At 39.2% G+C, this 12613-nt stretch overlaps 1 protein-coding gene across 22 annotated transcripts in view; it reads left to right on the forward strand.

The window, feature by feature from the left end:
- camk2b1 (calcium/calmodulin-dependent protein kinase (CaM kinase) II beta 1) overlaps positions 1 to 12199 on the forward strand; it is a 107955-nt gene extending 95756 nt beyond the window's left edge. For 10 of the 22 annotated variants that reach the window (XM_036598052.1, XM_036598055.1, XM_036598059.1 and 7 more), the window contains 7 exons: positions 1446 to 1544; positions 3291 to 3440; positions 4259 to 4414; positions 4825 to 4900; positions 5002 to 5096; positions 6748 to 6982; positions 8649 to 12199. In XM_036598052.1, the coding sequence (XP_036453945.1) occupies positions 1446 to 1544; positions 3291 to 3440; positions 4259 to 4414; positions 4825 to 4900; positions 5002 to 5096; positions 6748 to 6980 (809 nt within the window). In that variant the 3' untranslated portion in view covers positions 6981 to 6982; positions 8649 to 12199. Of the gene's footprint in view, positions 1 to 1445; positions 1545 to 3290; positions 3441 to 4258; positions 4415 to 4824; positions 4901 to 5001; positions 5097 to 6747; positions 6983 to 8648 lie in introns of those variants that run through there. The other 12 variants (XM_036598061.1, XM_036598065.1, XM_036598068.1 and 9 more) reach the window with 2 other exon arrangements.
- Positions 12200 to 12613: the final 414 nt, after the last annotated feature.

Below are 12613 nucleotides of genomic sequence, written 5' to 3' on the forward strand. Positions count from 1 at the left end.
TACTGATATGTGTGAGTGAGAGAGAGTGTGTGGGTGGTCACTGTTACGCTCTACAACTAGTGTAGGGCAAGGGCACCTTGTGCTATAATTAACTTTAGCGGGAAACACTGGCTGTGTGTATATGAGGCTAAAAGCTTCTCTGGCGATATTGTAGTTATGACACCCACTTTTTCGCAGCAACCAAAAGCGACGGTAAGAAGGTAACGTATACGGTCCATGTGTACGGTTTGGGGTTAGAAATATTGAAATAGTTTGGATTACCGGTTAGTCAGCAGCAACAGCTGTTCTGTTGAAGTTTATCCCCTGCTGTTTTGAATGGATATTACGATGATAAGGATCAGTTGAATGATGGCTTTGGATATACTTTGTTTTCACCTCTGGTTGATTATTGGGATAGGAGTTGTTTTGTGATGTAGATGTTGAGGTCCACTCTTAACAATACTTCTAGCTCAGTTTCTGTGTTCTGTCAAGTGGTAAACATTGTATTTATTTAGTGTCTATGGGGCCTAATATTTTTTTAGCTCTGAATCTGTCTGTGTTACATGACTCTATTCATTCCATTTCACTCTATTCCATTTCAGCCCACAGTCTGTTTTTTATTCTCATCTCTCTGATTCATTGTTTCACATGTCTTGGTGGACTTCTGCACTGCACTCTTTAGTGATTTCTAGCTATAACATTAATCTCAGCCGCTAGTTATCATACATAAGTGGTATCAGTTTGTATTGCAAAACGTTGAAGTGTGCAGTGGTAGGGTCCAGCATTGTTCTGTCATCTTTCTGACCTAAGGCTGCACAATGTGGACAAAATACCAGAGCTGTGAATATATTGTCTCATAATGCAGTTGCAATATACAAACATTAAAAATGCATTGGTCAACCAGTAATATGACATGGTTAAGGATTGGCTTGGCAAAATAATTTACATTTATTGGATTATATGAATCAAAACACTCATCTGAAACTGTGATTGGCCAAAATGCTCAAAGCATACAGTCGTTTTGCACGCCCCTGGTCAAATTAGTGTTCTGTGGAAATAAGTAAACACATCCTCTACAGCGAACACACTTCTGCACATTAAGTTCGCAATCAACATATTGGAAAAAAAACATAAAATGTGGCCTGTGCAAAAGTTTTATATGGCACATTTTATATTTTGTTAATGTTATGTTCAAATCAGCTAGTAAATAGAAGTTTTTAGAAATGAAAATGAAAATTTCATTTCAATTTAAATTCAAAAGCTTTTGCATATGACTGTATTGTGAAACGTTCTGATTGGTTAGAGGGCTCATTTGCATATTTCAGCTTTTTGTGATATCAGTATTGCAAAGGGCAAAATCACGATAATCATTAACAAACAATACATTGTGCAGCCTTGCTGTGACCCATATGCCTGTCTTTGCTTTCATCTCTCTGTTTGTTAATGTCGGGGGGGACGGGCCACAGGAAAGAGTGTAGATCACAGCTCAGGTCTCGCCCATTCAAACCCCAGCTCCCAGCCTGACCACGCCCACACGCCTCAGGCCTCTGCCCCTGCTGTCTTCAGTGAGTGACACAAAGTCTACTATTACCTTTGACGCTTCACCTCATTTTTGACTTCTCATTTAGCTGTTACATTGTCCAGTGCACTGTCAAAGAAAGGATACTGTACAGGTTCATTTTTGTCTCTCAAACAATGGAACTGTACCGTCAAAGCTACAAACTGGTCTTCAAGGTCCAATTGTGTACTTTAAATGAGTTTTAAAGGTACACTATGTTCACTTATAAGGTAACTTTTTTAAATAGAAAAATAAAATAAAGGCAAAACAGCATATATGGATTTAATGCAACTTTAAAATAAAAGATGCAGTAGTTTATTATACAGTTATGTTGTCTAACAAAAGGCATTGTCTATGTACCCTTGAGGATACCACCCTAATAAGAAGGTGCACTTTAGTATCTTTTTTTTCTGAGATTGTTTGTGCTAGAGCTTCTTAAGTTGAACATAGACCTCTGAGCTAAAAAGAAAAACAGAACTGACAGATACCCTTAACTGCATTAATCTAGTGCTTCTCTGTGATAATAAGGCAGTTCTGTCACTGAAGTGTCTTCCCAGAGAACAACTTAATGACTGTTCACAGTGAACGCCAAAAAATGAGTAATGCTATCTATTGTTCCCTCTGGCAGTCCAGGGCCTCATTATATTTTAAAATAATGGCCCCTTTTTACTGTCCTTTCTTCATGTAACAATTAAGCAGAAGCAGCTTTTATTCTCGCAGCTGTTTGTACCAACGGTGAATGGTCTTGGCCAGGTTTTTAGCCAGGTTTTCCCAGATGATTTAGCCTTTTCCCAGCACCCATAAGCATCAGGTGTCTCGGAGAATGTGTGCTGATTCAGGGCCGGGCAAGTTTTGCTCTGTAGAGATTTTCATTTTAACATGAAAAAGCCATCAGATTCACTCTGATTCTGGAGGCTTTTAAGGCTAGAGCACACTGACCTAATGTTCTCCAACAAACGACCACAAGCCTAAACATAGAATGTGATTGTTGGGAGTTTCTAGAATGTTCTAGATAAAATAAACAACTAAATAGCAGAAAAGGGGATATATTAATAATAATTACAAGTAAAAAAGCATAACGTAAAAGTATAAATAAAAATACAACTAACAAGAAAGTGAAAGTAATAGTAATATTCCAGTAAAAACAAAGGAAAAAACTAGTTAAATGCTAAAGTAATGAAGTATGTTTTTAACTGTTTTTTTAAAAACACTGACACAAGGAGCCTGACGGATGTTTATTGGTAATGTGTTCCAGATCTTTGGTGCATAAAAACAACACGCTGCCTCTCCGCTCCTTTTAAGTTTCATATGTGGAATATGGAGAAGGCTTGCACTGAATGATCTTAAAGCTTGATTTGGTACATATTTTATTAGGCACTCAGAAATGTATGAAGGTTTAAACCATTAAGCGATTCAAAAACTAGTAGTAAAATTTTATAGTTGATTCTGAAAGAGAATCTAGAATGCATTCCCCCATTTCTACTGTTCTAAAAGACCCCCACCACCACTCTGGAATATTACAGTCCTACAGCATTCTCCCCTATTCATTCTGTTCTACACTATAAAGCCAGCTGCCAACTTTATAATGTTGGTGCTTGTTGTCGGAATGTTAGATTAATGTTCTGTGACCACTGAGGGTTTTTTCTGCATGTTATTTACCCTCAAACTGCTATATCTATCTTGTCTTCCTTGCTCTATGACTCCATACTGACCTATCTCTCTGCTCTGTGCTCCCCATTTCCTGGCCGCCCAGCTGCCACCAAGTTTACAGACCTACTGGGAGTGGTGCGTAAGGGCTCAGGCCCTGCGGCTGACGGTGAGGGGAGCACCAATAACCCCCCAGCTGCCCCCGTTGCTCCTACTGCCCCTCCCACCCCCCAAACCCCAAACACTCCCATGCAGAGTAAGTACAAGAGGGGAGAGGATACAAGCAGTGATCCCTAATTTCAGCTGCTCAAGATATAGAGCAACTGCTTTTTGGCCAACTCATAGACATTACATACAGGCTCACATTTATACTAGCGTATTGCTGCTGTCAGCACAAAACCTTGTTTCTCCATTTTTGTAGTTTTTCAGTATTTGATGTCATTTGAAAATGCCTGTTGGCCTTTACATTGTATGTAAATTTATGATGACTTGGAAAAAAGTCTGGTTCCACTGACTTACATTAAAAGTATGTTTATAAAGTATATATATAGAATGTAGATACAAGGTTTTGTTCAGACAAAAGCGATATATATATATATATTATATATATATATATAATATATATATATATATAATATATATACACTTATATTAGCAGCCACCTGGGATACCTTAGCAACGGCCCAGCAACACCTTAGAAACCACCTGGAATAGCATAGTATCGGATTACCATAGCAACGGCCTCCAAACAGCTGGGATAGCATAGCAGTGGCCAACCTCCTGGGATACCATGGCAAAAGCATAGCAATTCTTTAGCAACCACCTGGGATTCCATAGCAGACGCCTAGCAACAACTTGGCACCTGGGATTTTATAGCAACAGCTTTGTCAAACCAACTTGTTCAAGAACTTTCCCCTTCTAGACTCTACTATTGTTTTAGCTTGTGTAAAGTTTCCACATCACATCTACTTCAGTATCTGTTCTCTTCATTTCCATTCATCACTTCTTTCTCTTTTCCTTCCGCCCCATCTTTCCTGTCCTCCCTCACTTTCGCTTTGCTGATGATCATCTCAGTGTCACGTCTCACAGACCTGGTGAGCAGTGTGCGCAGGAATCCCGTCCCCCAGGCAGACACTGAATCAGCAGCACCCAGCCGACCCCTCACTACTCCCACTCAACCCTCCCCTCCTCCCCCCCAGCCCTCCTCCAGCCCCCTGCCTCCCTTGCACTGTGAGTACAGTACTTAGCACTAGCAGTGGTGCTAGCATTAACAATGCAGCATCATATTGTGGATTTGCAGGTTTGAGTGTCTTGCCGGCGATGCTAACGGACTAACATGCGTCTGACCTGGTTGCTTTCTTGACAAACTTGGAGAAAGTAGATTGTTCTGAGGTTTCAGGGACTTTGTGGCAGTTGAAGCCCTTTGACCACCAGAGACAGAGACAGGATGATTTGTGTGTTGTGGCATCATAGGTGGTTTGTTTGGTGTTTGAAAATAGATGCATCCAATCCTGTGTGTGACCTCTCCTTCTTCTGGAGGATGGTTTGTGACTAATGCAGTACGTATTGTATTTTTTCGTGTGAGAGACAGAAAAACAAAGCATTGCTCTTGACTTTTACTTTTCTTCTTCCTCTGACAGCACGCAAACAGGAGATCATCAAAATCACTGAACAGCTTATTGAGGCCATCAACAATGGAGACTTTGAAGCTTATGCGTAAGATGTTAAATGTTTCTGTGTTTGTGAATCTGATTTTCAGTTTTGGCTGAAGGTCAGTGATGAAAAATTAAATCAATTTGTGTTTTCTTTGAATACAGTAAAATCTGTGACCCTGGTTTGACCTCATTTGAGCCAGAGGCTCTGGGAAATCTGGTGGAGGGTATGGACTTCCACAGATTCTACTTTGAGAACTGTGAGTAAACAATGTGGAGAGGAATTTGTGTCAAATTGAAGTGCAGTCACTGCAGTAGAGAAACATGAAAGGCAATATACACATGACATTTTCACTTTTCAATAATGACATACATCCTAGAATACATGCCAAAATGAAAAGCAAAACCTCACTTGACCTCTATACTGAAAAACAATACATACAAATTTGCGTTTAAAAAGCAGAATGCTGAATTCGTGTCAGTATAGAATACAGTCCACCATGAAATATAATCAAGGCACAGCTGTATGGCTTTCCACCACGCAGTACTTCAAACACAAATCCAGTCAAAACAGTGGAAATGCAATGCACACAAGTTTCCGTTTAAGCGGTGACATGCGGAGAACGTGCCTGAATGAAAAGTAAAGAATCCTTTACACTGATTTAACGTTAGTATTGCATGGTGGAAAGCAATATAGTTTTGCAATTCAGTGTAGACTGTATTTGTTTCTGACACAAATTAAGCATTTTGTTTTGTAAATGTATTGTTTTTCAGTAAAAAGGTCTAGTGAACTGAAAACTACGACGGCGTTTTAGGGCCACTGTTAATAAAAATAAAAGTAGTAGACTTGGAGAATAAAGTCGTAATCTTTCGAGAAAAAAGTCGTACTATTTCGAGAAAAAACTCGTAATATTTCAAGAAAAAAGTCGTAATATTTCAAGAAAAAAGTTATAATATTTCGAGAATAAAGTCGTACTATTTCGAGAATAAAGTCGTAATATTTCAAGAAAAAAAGTCATAATATTTAGAATATGAAGTGGTTTAACTGTAGGGGGGCTGCCATAACGCGTTGGGGTCTCGGTTTCTGTACTGGCTACGGCAAAGACGCTGAGCACGCCGGAGTCCCGCACACTTGTGTCTCTTGTGGATCGATCATTTTGAGTATCATTCTCATTGTCTGTGAAACTACATGCCCTCTTTGAATGGCATGGAGATGTAGCCACAGATAGCCATACCTGCGATTCTCCTTCAACAAAACAGACAGTTTCCTCCGAGTCCGTCTGGTCCTTTCATCTAAAACATAGTTTCTTGCACAGCCGTTTCTTATACTAATAACAGTCTGGTGTTGATGTGCCAGGACAGACAGGGAGACTGAGTATTTCTTTATGGGTGAAATCGATATGAAAGTATAATTCACCAATTCATCAACGCCCTTCATTTTAACACAAGGAGGTGCTGCCTTCCCTTTGCAAAGCCTTAACCTGGTATTAATGCCGCTAATGTTGTAATTCTGCAACTATTTTTCTTGAAATATTACGACTTTTTTCTCGAAATATTACGACTTTATTCTCCAAGTCTACTATTTTTATTTTTATTAACAGTAGCCCTGAAACGACGTTGTAGAAAACAGTGTAATAGAAGTTTTCCATAAAAACTTTGCTTCAAAACTAAAACATTAGTGAATCTTTGGACATTTTTCTTATTATGTTAGTTTTCTTAATCCAGTCATATCTAAATAGGCAGTTCAAGGTATGCTGCTATTCATGCAGACCATTCACCCAGAGTTTTCATTGTGTCTTACATGTTCTTAACTTCCTCAGGTTTCGGCAGCTTTACTGCAAGTGACAGCAAACATACCCTAAAGCTCAAATACTTAAAATGATATATTAATAAATCATTTCTCTTGTCTAGTGTTGTCTAAGAACAGCAAGCCCATCCACACCACCATTCTGAACCCTCATGTACACCTGATCGGTGAAGACGCTGCCTGCATAGCCTACATCCGCCTCACACAGTACGTGGACGGGCAAGGCCGGCCACGCAGCAGCCAGTCAGAGGAGACGAGGGTGTGGCATCGCCGGGACTCCAAGTGGCAGAATGTCCATTTCCACTGCTCTGGGGCCCCTGCTGCTCCACTCCAATGAAGGTCAGCTCCTCTACTTTGCAGCAATGCGTTTAGATGTTTTCCACATGTTTAGATTAGACCGATATTTCAACCAAATATTAGATGACATATTTATTGTACTGAGGAAGAGCAGAATGTTTAGGTAATGATAAGTTACTGAACTAAAATCTCTGCATTTTACTTGCATTTATAACCCTCTACAAACAAATTTTAGTCCCAGTTTCTGCACTTTATGTATCAGCATAAGCAAATATGTTGAAATATGAATTATGTCAGATATTGGCAACAGCCTACACTTTACACAATGATGCATTCATAGTTCTTTTTTGTCTGGTCTCATTTATTAAACCTAAATTATGCAAGATATAAACATTTGTATAAAATATTGTTTTATTAAATTCTTGCCATATTGCCGACCTCTAGTTTCTAATAACAGTGCAGACTCACATGTTTGTCCCAGATTATTTGTTTTTGATATGAGCATGTTTTTCTTTTGTTAATGCAAGAAACGTTTGACCTTATTGTTGAAGTATGTGAGCAGATGTCCTAGTAAAGCGTTCAGTTTTAGGGAACAGTTTTTTGTTGTTGTTGTCTTGGAGTGCTTGAATATTTTTCCACACCACAGGAACTAAGATTGGTCTAAACATAAACCACATTCAGGAAATTAACCCCTTACACTCTAAGGATCTGTCTCTGGGTCCAGACTTTCAATCCTCACTCTCATAAATACATACCTTACATATTAGAATCATAGTATTTACAGAGTCACTTCATACGAGTCCATGTCGAGTCTCTGGTATGAGTCTCAGTTGCATTGCATTGTACAGAAGTTAACCCTTCAAATAAAAAGCCTTTCATTATAGAAAAACCTTAAGTCTAAAGGACAAAACTGAAGCGTTACACACAGTAATTGCAGTGTTCACAGAGAAAAGGCTTGAAAGGGTTGATTTGTCTGTTGTTTATATAACAAGTATGCTAGCTAGAGCAAAAGTTTAAGTACGTTTTAAAGGAATGTGACCTGTAACTTATGAAAACCTCTGCTAAATTAGCTGTTGAACTAGTTAACATACTTGCTGTCCAGATGTTTGTTATTTTGCCTCTTTCCTGTAAACACCACATGAATTGTGCATATTACTTCATTCTGTCCATCAGACTGAAGGTTTTTCTATTATGAAAAGCTTTTTACTTGAACCCATATCACACTTGATGCGGCTGCCAGCTAAATGAGAGTGGTATTGCAGTAATGACTGCATGATTGTAGCAGAACTCACAGGCAAATCGTGTACATAAGGCTGGAATTGAAATGTTTTAGTCATTTACAGTGTTATGGTTGACGCTCCTAATTTAGTCTGCTTTGTTAGCATTTTTTCGCATTTTTTCACATTTTTTCAAGTTAAACTGTTACAAATCTTAACTCAAGTCACGAGCCAGTTAAGGGCGAGTCCGAGTCAAGTCGCAAGTCAGCTAACATGTGGCTCTGAGTCCCTCACATTAGATAGAAGTGAGTGAAATCAGTTTTAGTCACTGAATAATAATAAGTGAGATGTTTAAGGGGTTAAGAGCTGTAGACATGTGATTGGGTCACATTGAGCCCCAGTGATTTTGCACGATATGATCCAAAGGTTGAATTAACTTCTAAAAGTATAAGATAAATGTCATAGATGATGTCTGTGTTGTTTGTTTGCAGGGACAGCTCATTGTAGCCACATCTGAGAAGAGCGCCCAGCCAGAGAACGAGAGAGAGAGAGAGAGGAAGAAAGAGAGAGAGAGAGAGCGAGGGAGGAAGGAGAGGAAGTCCAGTGTCATGTGGCTTTGAGTCTGCAGTGCCTGACCCTACCACACTGGGCTCCGCCCCTCACTTGTCAATCACGTCTCTGTGCAGTGTCCACCCCGCCCACTCCCGTGTCCCCCCCCACACCTCCCACCTGTGTTGCCACACCCTGCTATGAGTGAATGCTGAGTGGAGTCTGGTGGTCCTGACTGGAATGGATGGCAAAGGCCCTTTGTGTTCTGTCAGTGACACGTCATGCTTTCTCTCTCACCGTCCATGTTTCACACGTAAAGCGTGTACATTTTTAATATTATGATTAATATATTGTTATTAATGTCGTTTATTATTATTATTACTATAATTATTACAACACAAAAGCAATTTCGTGTCATTTGTACAATTCATAATTCTGGATGCCAGTGATTTTCCGATATAAGTCTTTCTTTTTTTTTTTGCTCAAACTTTTTTTTTTTGCCAGATAGCATGACACTCGGTGTATTCACAGTGGCTGTTTCTATAGTAACGAAGGAGGGGAGGTAGTTGAAGCACAGTGTTTTTTTGCATAGGCTTCTCCATGTGATTGACGATTTAAAGCTCACAGTCCAGAAGTGACGGTCCAGGTTCGTCTGTGTGCGTGTGTGTAGGGGACGGAGTGATTTTAAAGACAGCGATATGTTTGGGGTCTTCCAGTCTTCATTTGTGCCCTTTTTTTTTCCTTCTTTCACTCAACGTGAAAAGAGAGTGCAGATACTAAGATGTTTTCCAAATCAGCCGTTCTGCTGGGATTTTTTTTGTAGGGCACAAACAGAATAAAATCCATCTGTTGTGGTCACATATCGTTGCTTATTTTAGCCTGATCTCAGCAGCATCGTGATTGTGATATCAGTATTATGCCGTATAATTGAACACGTCAGCTGAGCCTGGAAAGGACAGTTTCTGTATACATCTGTAGCTTATCAGCCCAGCTCTTAACTATAAGCCATAATCCTGCTAAAGGTGCTACATATTCTAGCGGGAGCGGTTCCTGCTTGTGGAGAGGACATGCACGTCCAGACAGCACCTATTAGTGGGTTCCTCATATAACTTTTGAAGGAGGCTAATACTGTTCTTCAATGTGATGATGCAAAAGGCTAATGCAAGGCTACAACTTAAATAAGGAGGAAGCATGTAGCACACATCTCTGAGGTGGCCGAGGCTGACTGAAGATCTAAGTAGGGCTAATTTGACAGAATTGCAGGCGGCGAAGTGTTTTTGTGTTTTAATATCATTTATAAGTTGTTTGATATTATCAGTACTACTTTTCGATATTTTGTTTTCAGAGGAGACACATATATAGATATATACATTGTGTTTGTTTTTAGGTTTTAAGGTTCTTTGAAGGAGATCGTTTGTACTTGAAAGCATATTGCTACCCTGGACATGGAGGTATACCCTGTGGTTAGGCTGCCTGTAAGGTATCTTGTTTTTTGATAAATGAGCACAGAGTCAGGGGAGGTTTTTTAGTAGCGTCGGCGGCGTTGAGAAGCTTTTTGTAATGCGAGGACAATTGGAAAGTTTCGTTTATGAAGTGTACTTAAGAAGATGGACATGTAACACAACATATCGCACTCAGAACAGCTGGTGTTTGGTCGGCTTTGGAGCTGCCAGCAAGCGTGAGGGACTCAAGTCTGAGAGAAGCCTAATGGTCAGGTGAACAGAATAACCGTTTGACCTTGGCTGGTATGATCCAGGGGGGGCAAACAAGGCCATTTCAGAGGCTCATTCATTGTTTGTGTCCTCAGGTCATATTTATTTATTTATTTATTTAAGTATTTTATCTCACTTTTTTTTGACATTCTTCTTCTTTGACAACTTCATGTCTATTGTACTTTTTTTTTTTCTTTACACTCACAAGCTCATTTTACTCTTGAACTCTTCTAAAGCGTAGTGAAGGTATCAGGCTTTAGTTGAATAGATTTTGATAGATTTTGATTGACATTACAGCTCTGGTAGACGTTTACATGTCCCAAAGCCCCTTTTACAAAGCTGAAATGATTCGTAAAAGCTTACAAACAATCCATCTGTCAACTGGAGCGACCCCACAAGGCAAAAACCACCTGGGTATCTGTTTTTGCTCTAGTGTTGTGCTTTTGACTTGGGTGTACTTTCAGAGTTGATTCTTTGTTGTGGATCCCCTCGTGTCCAACTCCGGATGCTTCATCTTGTCTCGTCTTGACGGAAAGTGATATGAGACTGTTACATATGTTTGTGTGCTGAAAACACCCCCGTCACTCCAACTCCCTGAACATGTAATGACAAAATCCAAAAAAAAACAAAACAAAAAAAAGACAAAAAAATAAAACAAAAACAGCATGTAAAAATGTACTAATGTTCTTCTTTGTGTGTTTAGCATTGAAAATAATCATGTAAAAAAGTGAGGATGCACATTATTACTATTAAACAGGACACACAGTATTAAAGCGGCAGTTTACTAGCATTTTAGCCGGAATTTCTTTGCATGAGTCACTCAAACACAAAAGTTTGGTGTTAAAACTTCTTTTTTTCTTTTTTTGGTCATTTTCATTTTCTATTGAATGCTGGTTAACTAAACCTATTTCTCTTATCTATTTTCCAAGCTTTGTAAGTGCATAAACTATTTTTGTCTCAAGATGATAAAGATGCAGATTATTTAAATGAAAGCTATAATGACGTTGTGGAGATAAAGATTATGAAAATTGGTGGTGATATTTCAATGGCATGCTTTTGTATTCAAGCTCGTTGTTGTCAATGCAGGGTTGCTGACATTTATGAAGGAAGAGGATGCGAACACGTCTTGAGACTTTTCTACATCACAAATGCTGTAGTATTACAGTAGAGTTACAACAGGAGTGCACGAATCGCTGAATATTCCATCCGCATTCAGCTGGAGTAATAGAATTATTCCCATCAATAGACAGTGAAGTAATTAGTGGTTGTGCTTTTGCCAGTGCTGTTTAACACACGTCTGCCTAAAGAGTATGGACTTGCTCTTTATTCGTTTGTGGCGACTCTGAGACACTTGATCTGAATGCGTCGGGACGTGATCCCACCTCAAGTGTAAATGTACCATAAACCGTATAAGTTACCGCACACCACATAATAAGTTAAACACGAGCACGCTTCAGAAAGATGTGAATTACACTAGTAATATTTCCTGCACTGACAACACAGAGCTCAACTTTGTTTTTAGTACCGTATTGTTTTCACTCTATTCCTGATCCCCCCCCCCAGCTGTTCTTCCGTTTCACCTCACTGGGTAGTTTCTCTGAAGTTGAAGTCTTCACAGTAGCCCTCTTGTCAGTTTTGGGTTTCTGTATAAGATATTAATCTATTTAATTTCTCTGATTATTCTTACTATTATTGTTGCTCTGTTCTCGAACCTGCTCTATGTGTTACCTGACTTAAGGAAATGTGTTCAAGTGTTCTAAATAAAAATGAAGATTTAAATACTGAAGGATCAGGCAAATCTTTCTTTCAGTGTAGTTTGTTTCTCCAGCCAAGATGTATTAATGTTATGTAATCAGCAAAACAAGCCTTTAAAGTCAAACTGACAAAAAAATGTACCTTTTTTTTTAACATTGTTTGTTTGGGTCCCTGGTCATATTAATATTATCTATTTTTCAGTATATTTTTAACATGGTGACTTTTCACGCACCTGGAAAACGTATTCTGGTTTTTGATTACATCACTGTGCACCAGCAGGTGGGGAAAAATAATATTAACCAACAATATTGTGTTTCACCTCCGCTTCCCTCCACCCCTAGACTATCATAAGGCAAAACTCCCAGCTAGCTCAGAGACCCCCCGATACTGTGTTTTACTCAGAAAGACATCATGCGACAGAAGAGAAAGTTACTAAGATT

The sequence above is a fragment of the Colossoma macropomum genome, unplaced genomic scaffold (genome assembly GCF_904425465.1).
Source record: "Colossoma macropomum unplaced genomic scaffold, Colossoma_macropomum, whole genome shotgun sequence".
Lineage (NCBI taxonomy): Eukaryota > Metazoa > Chordata > Actinopteri > Characiformes > Serrasalmidae > Colossoma > Colossoma macropomum.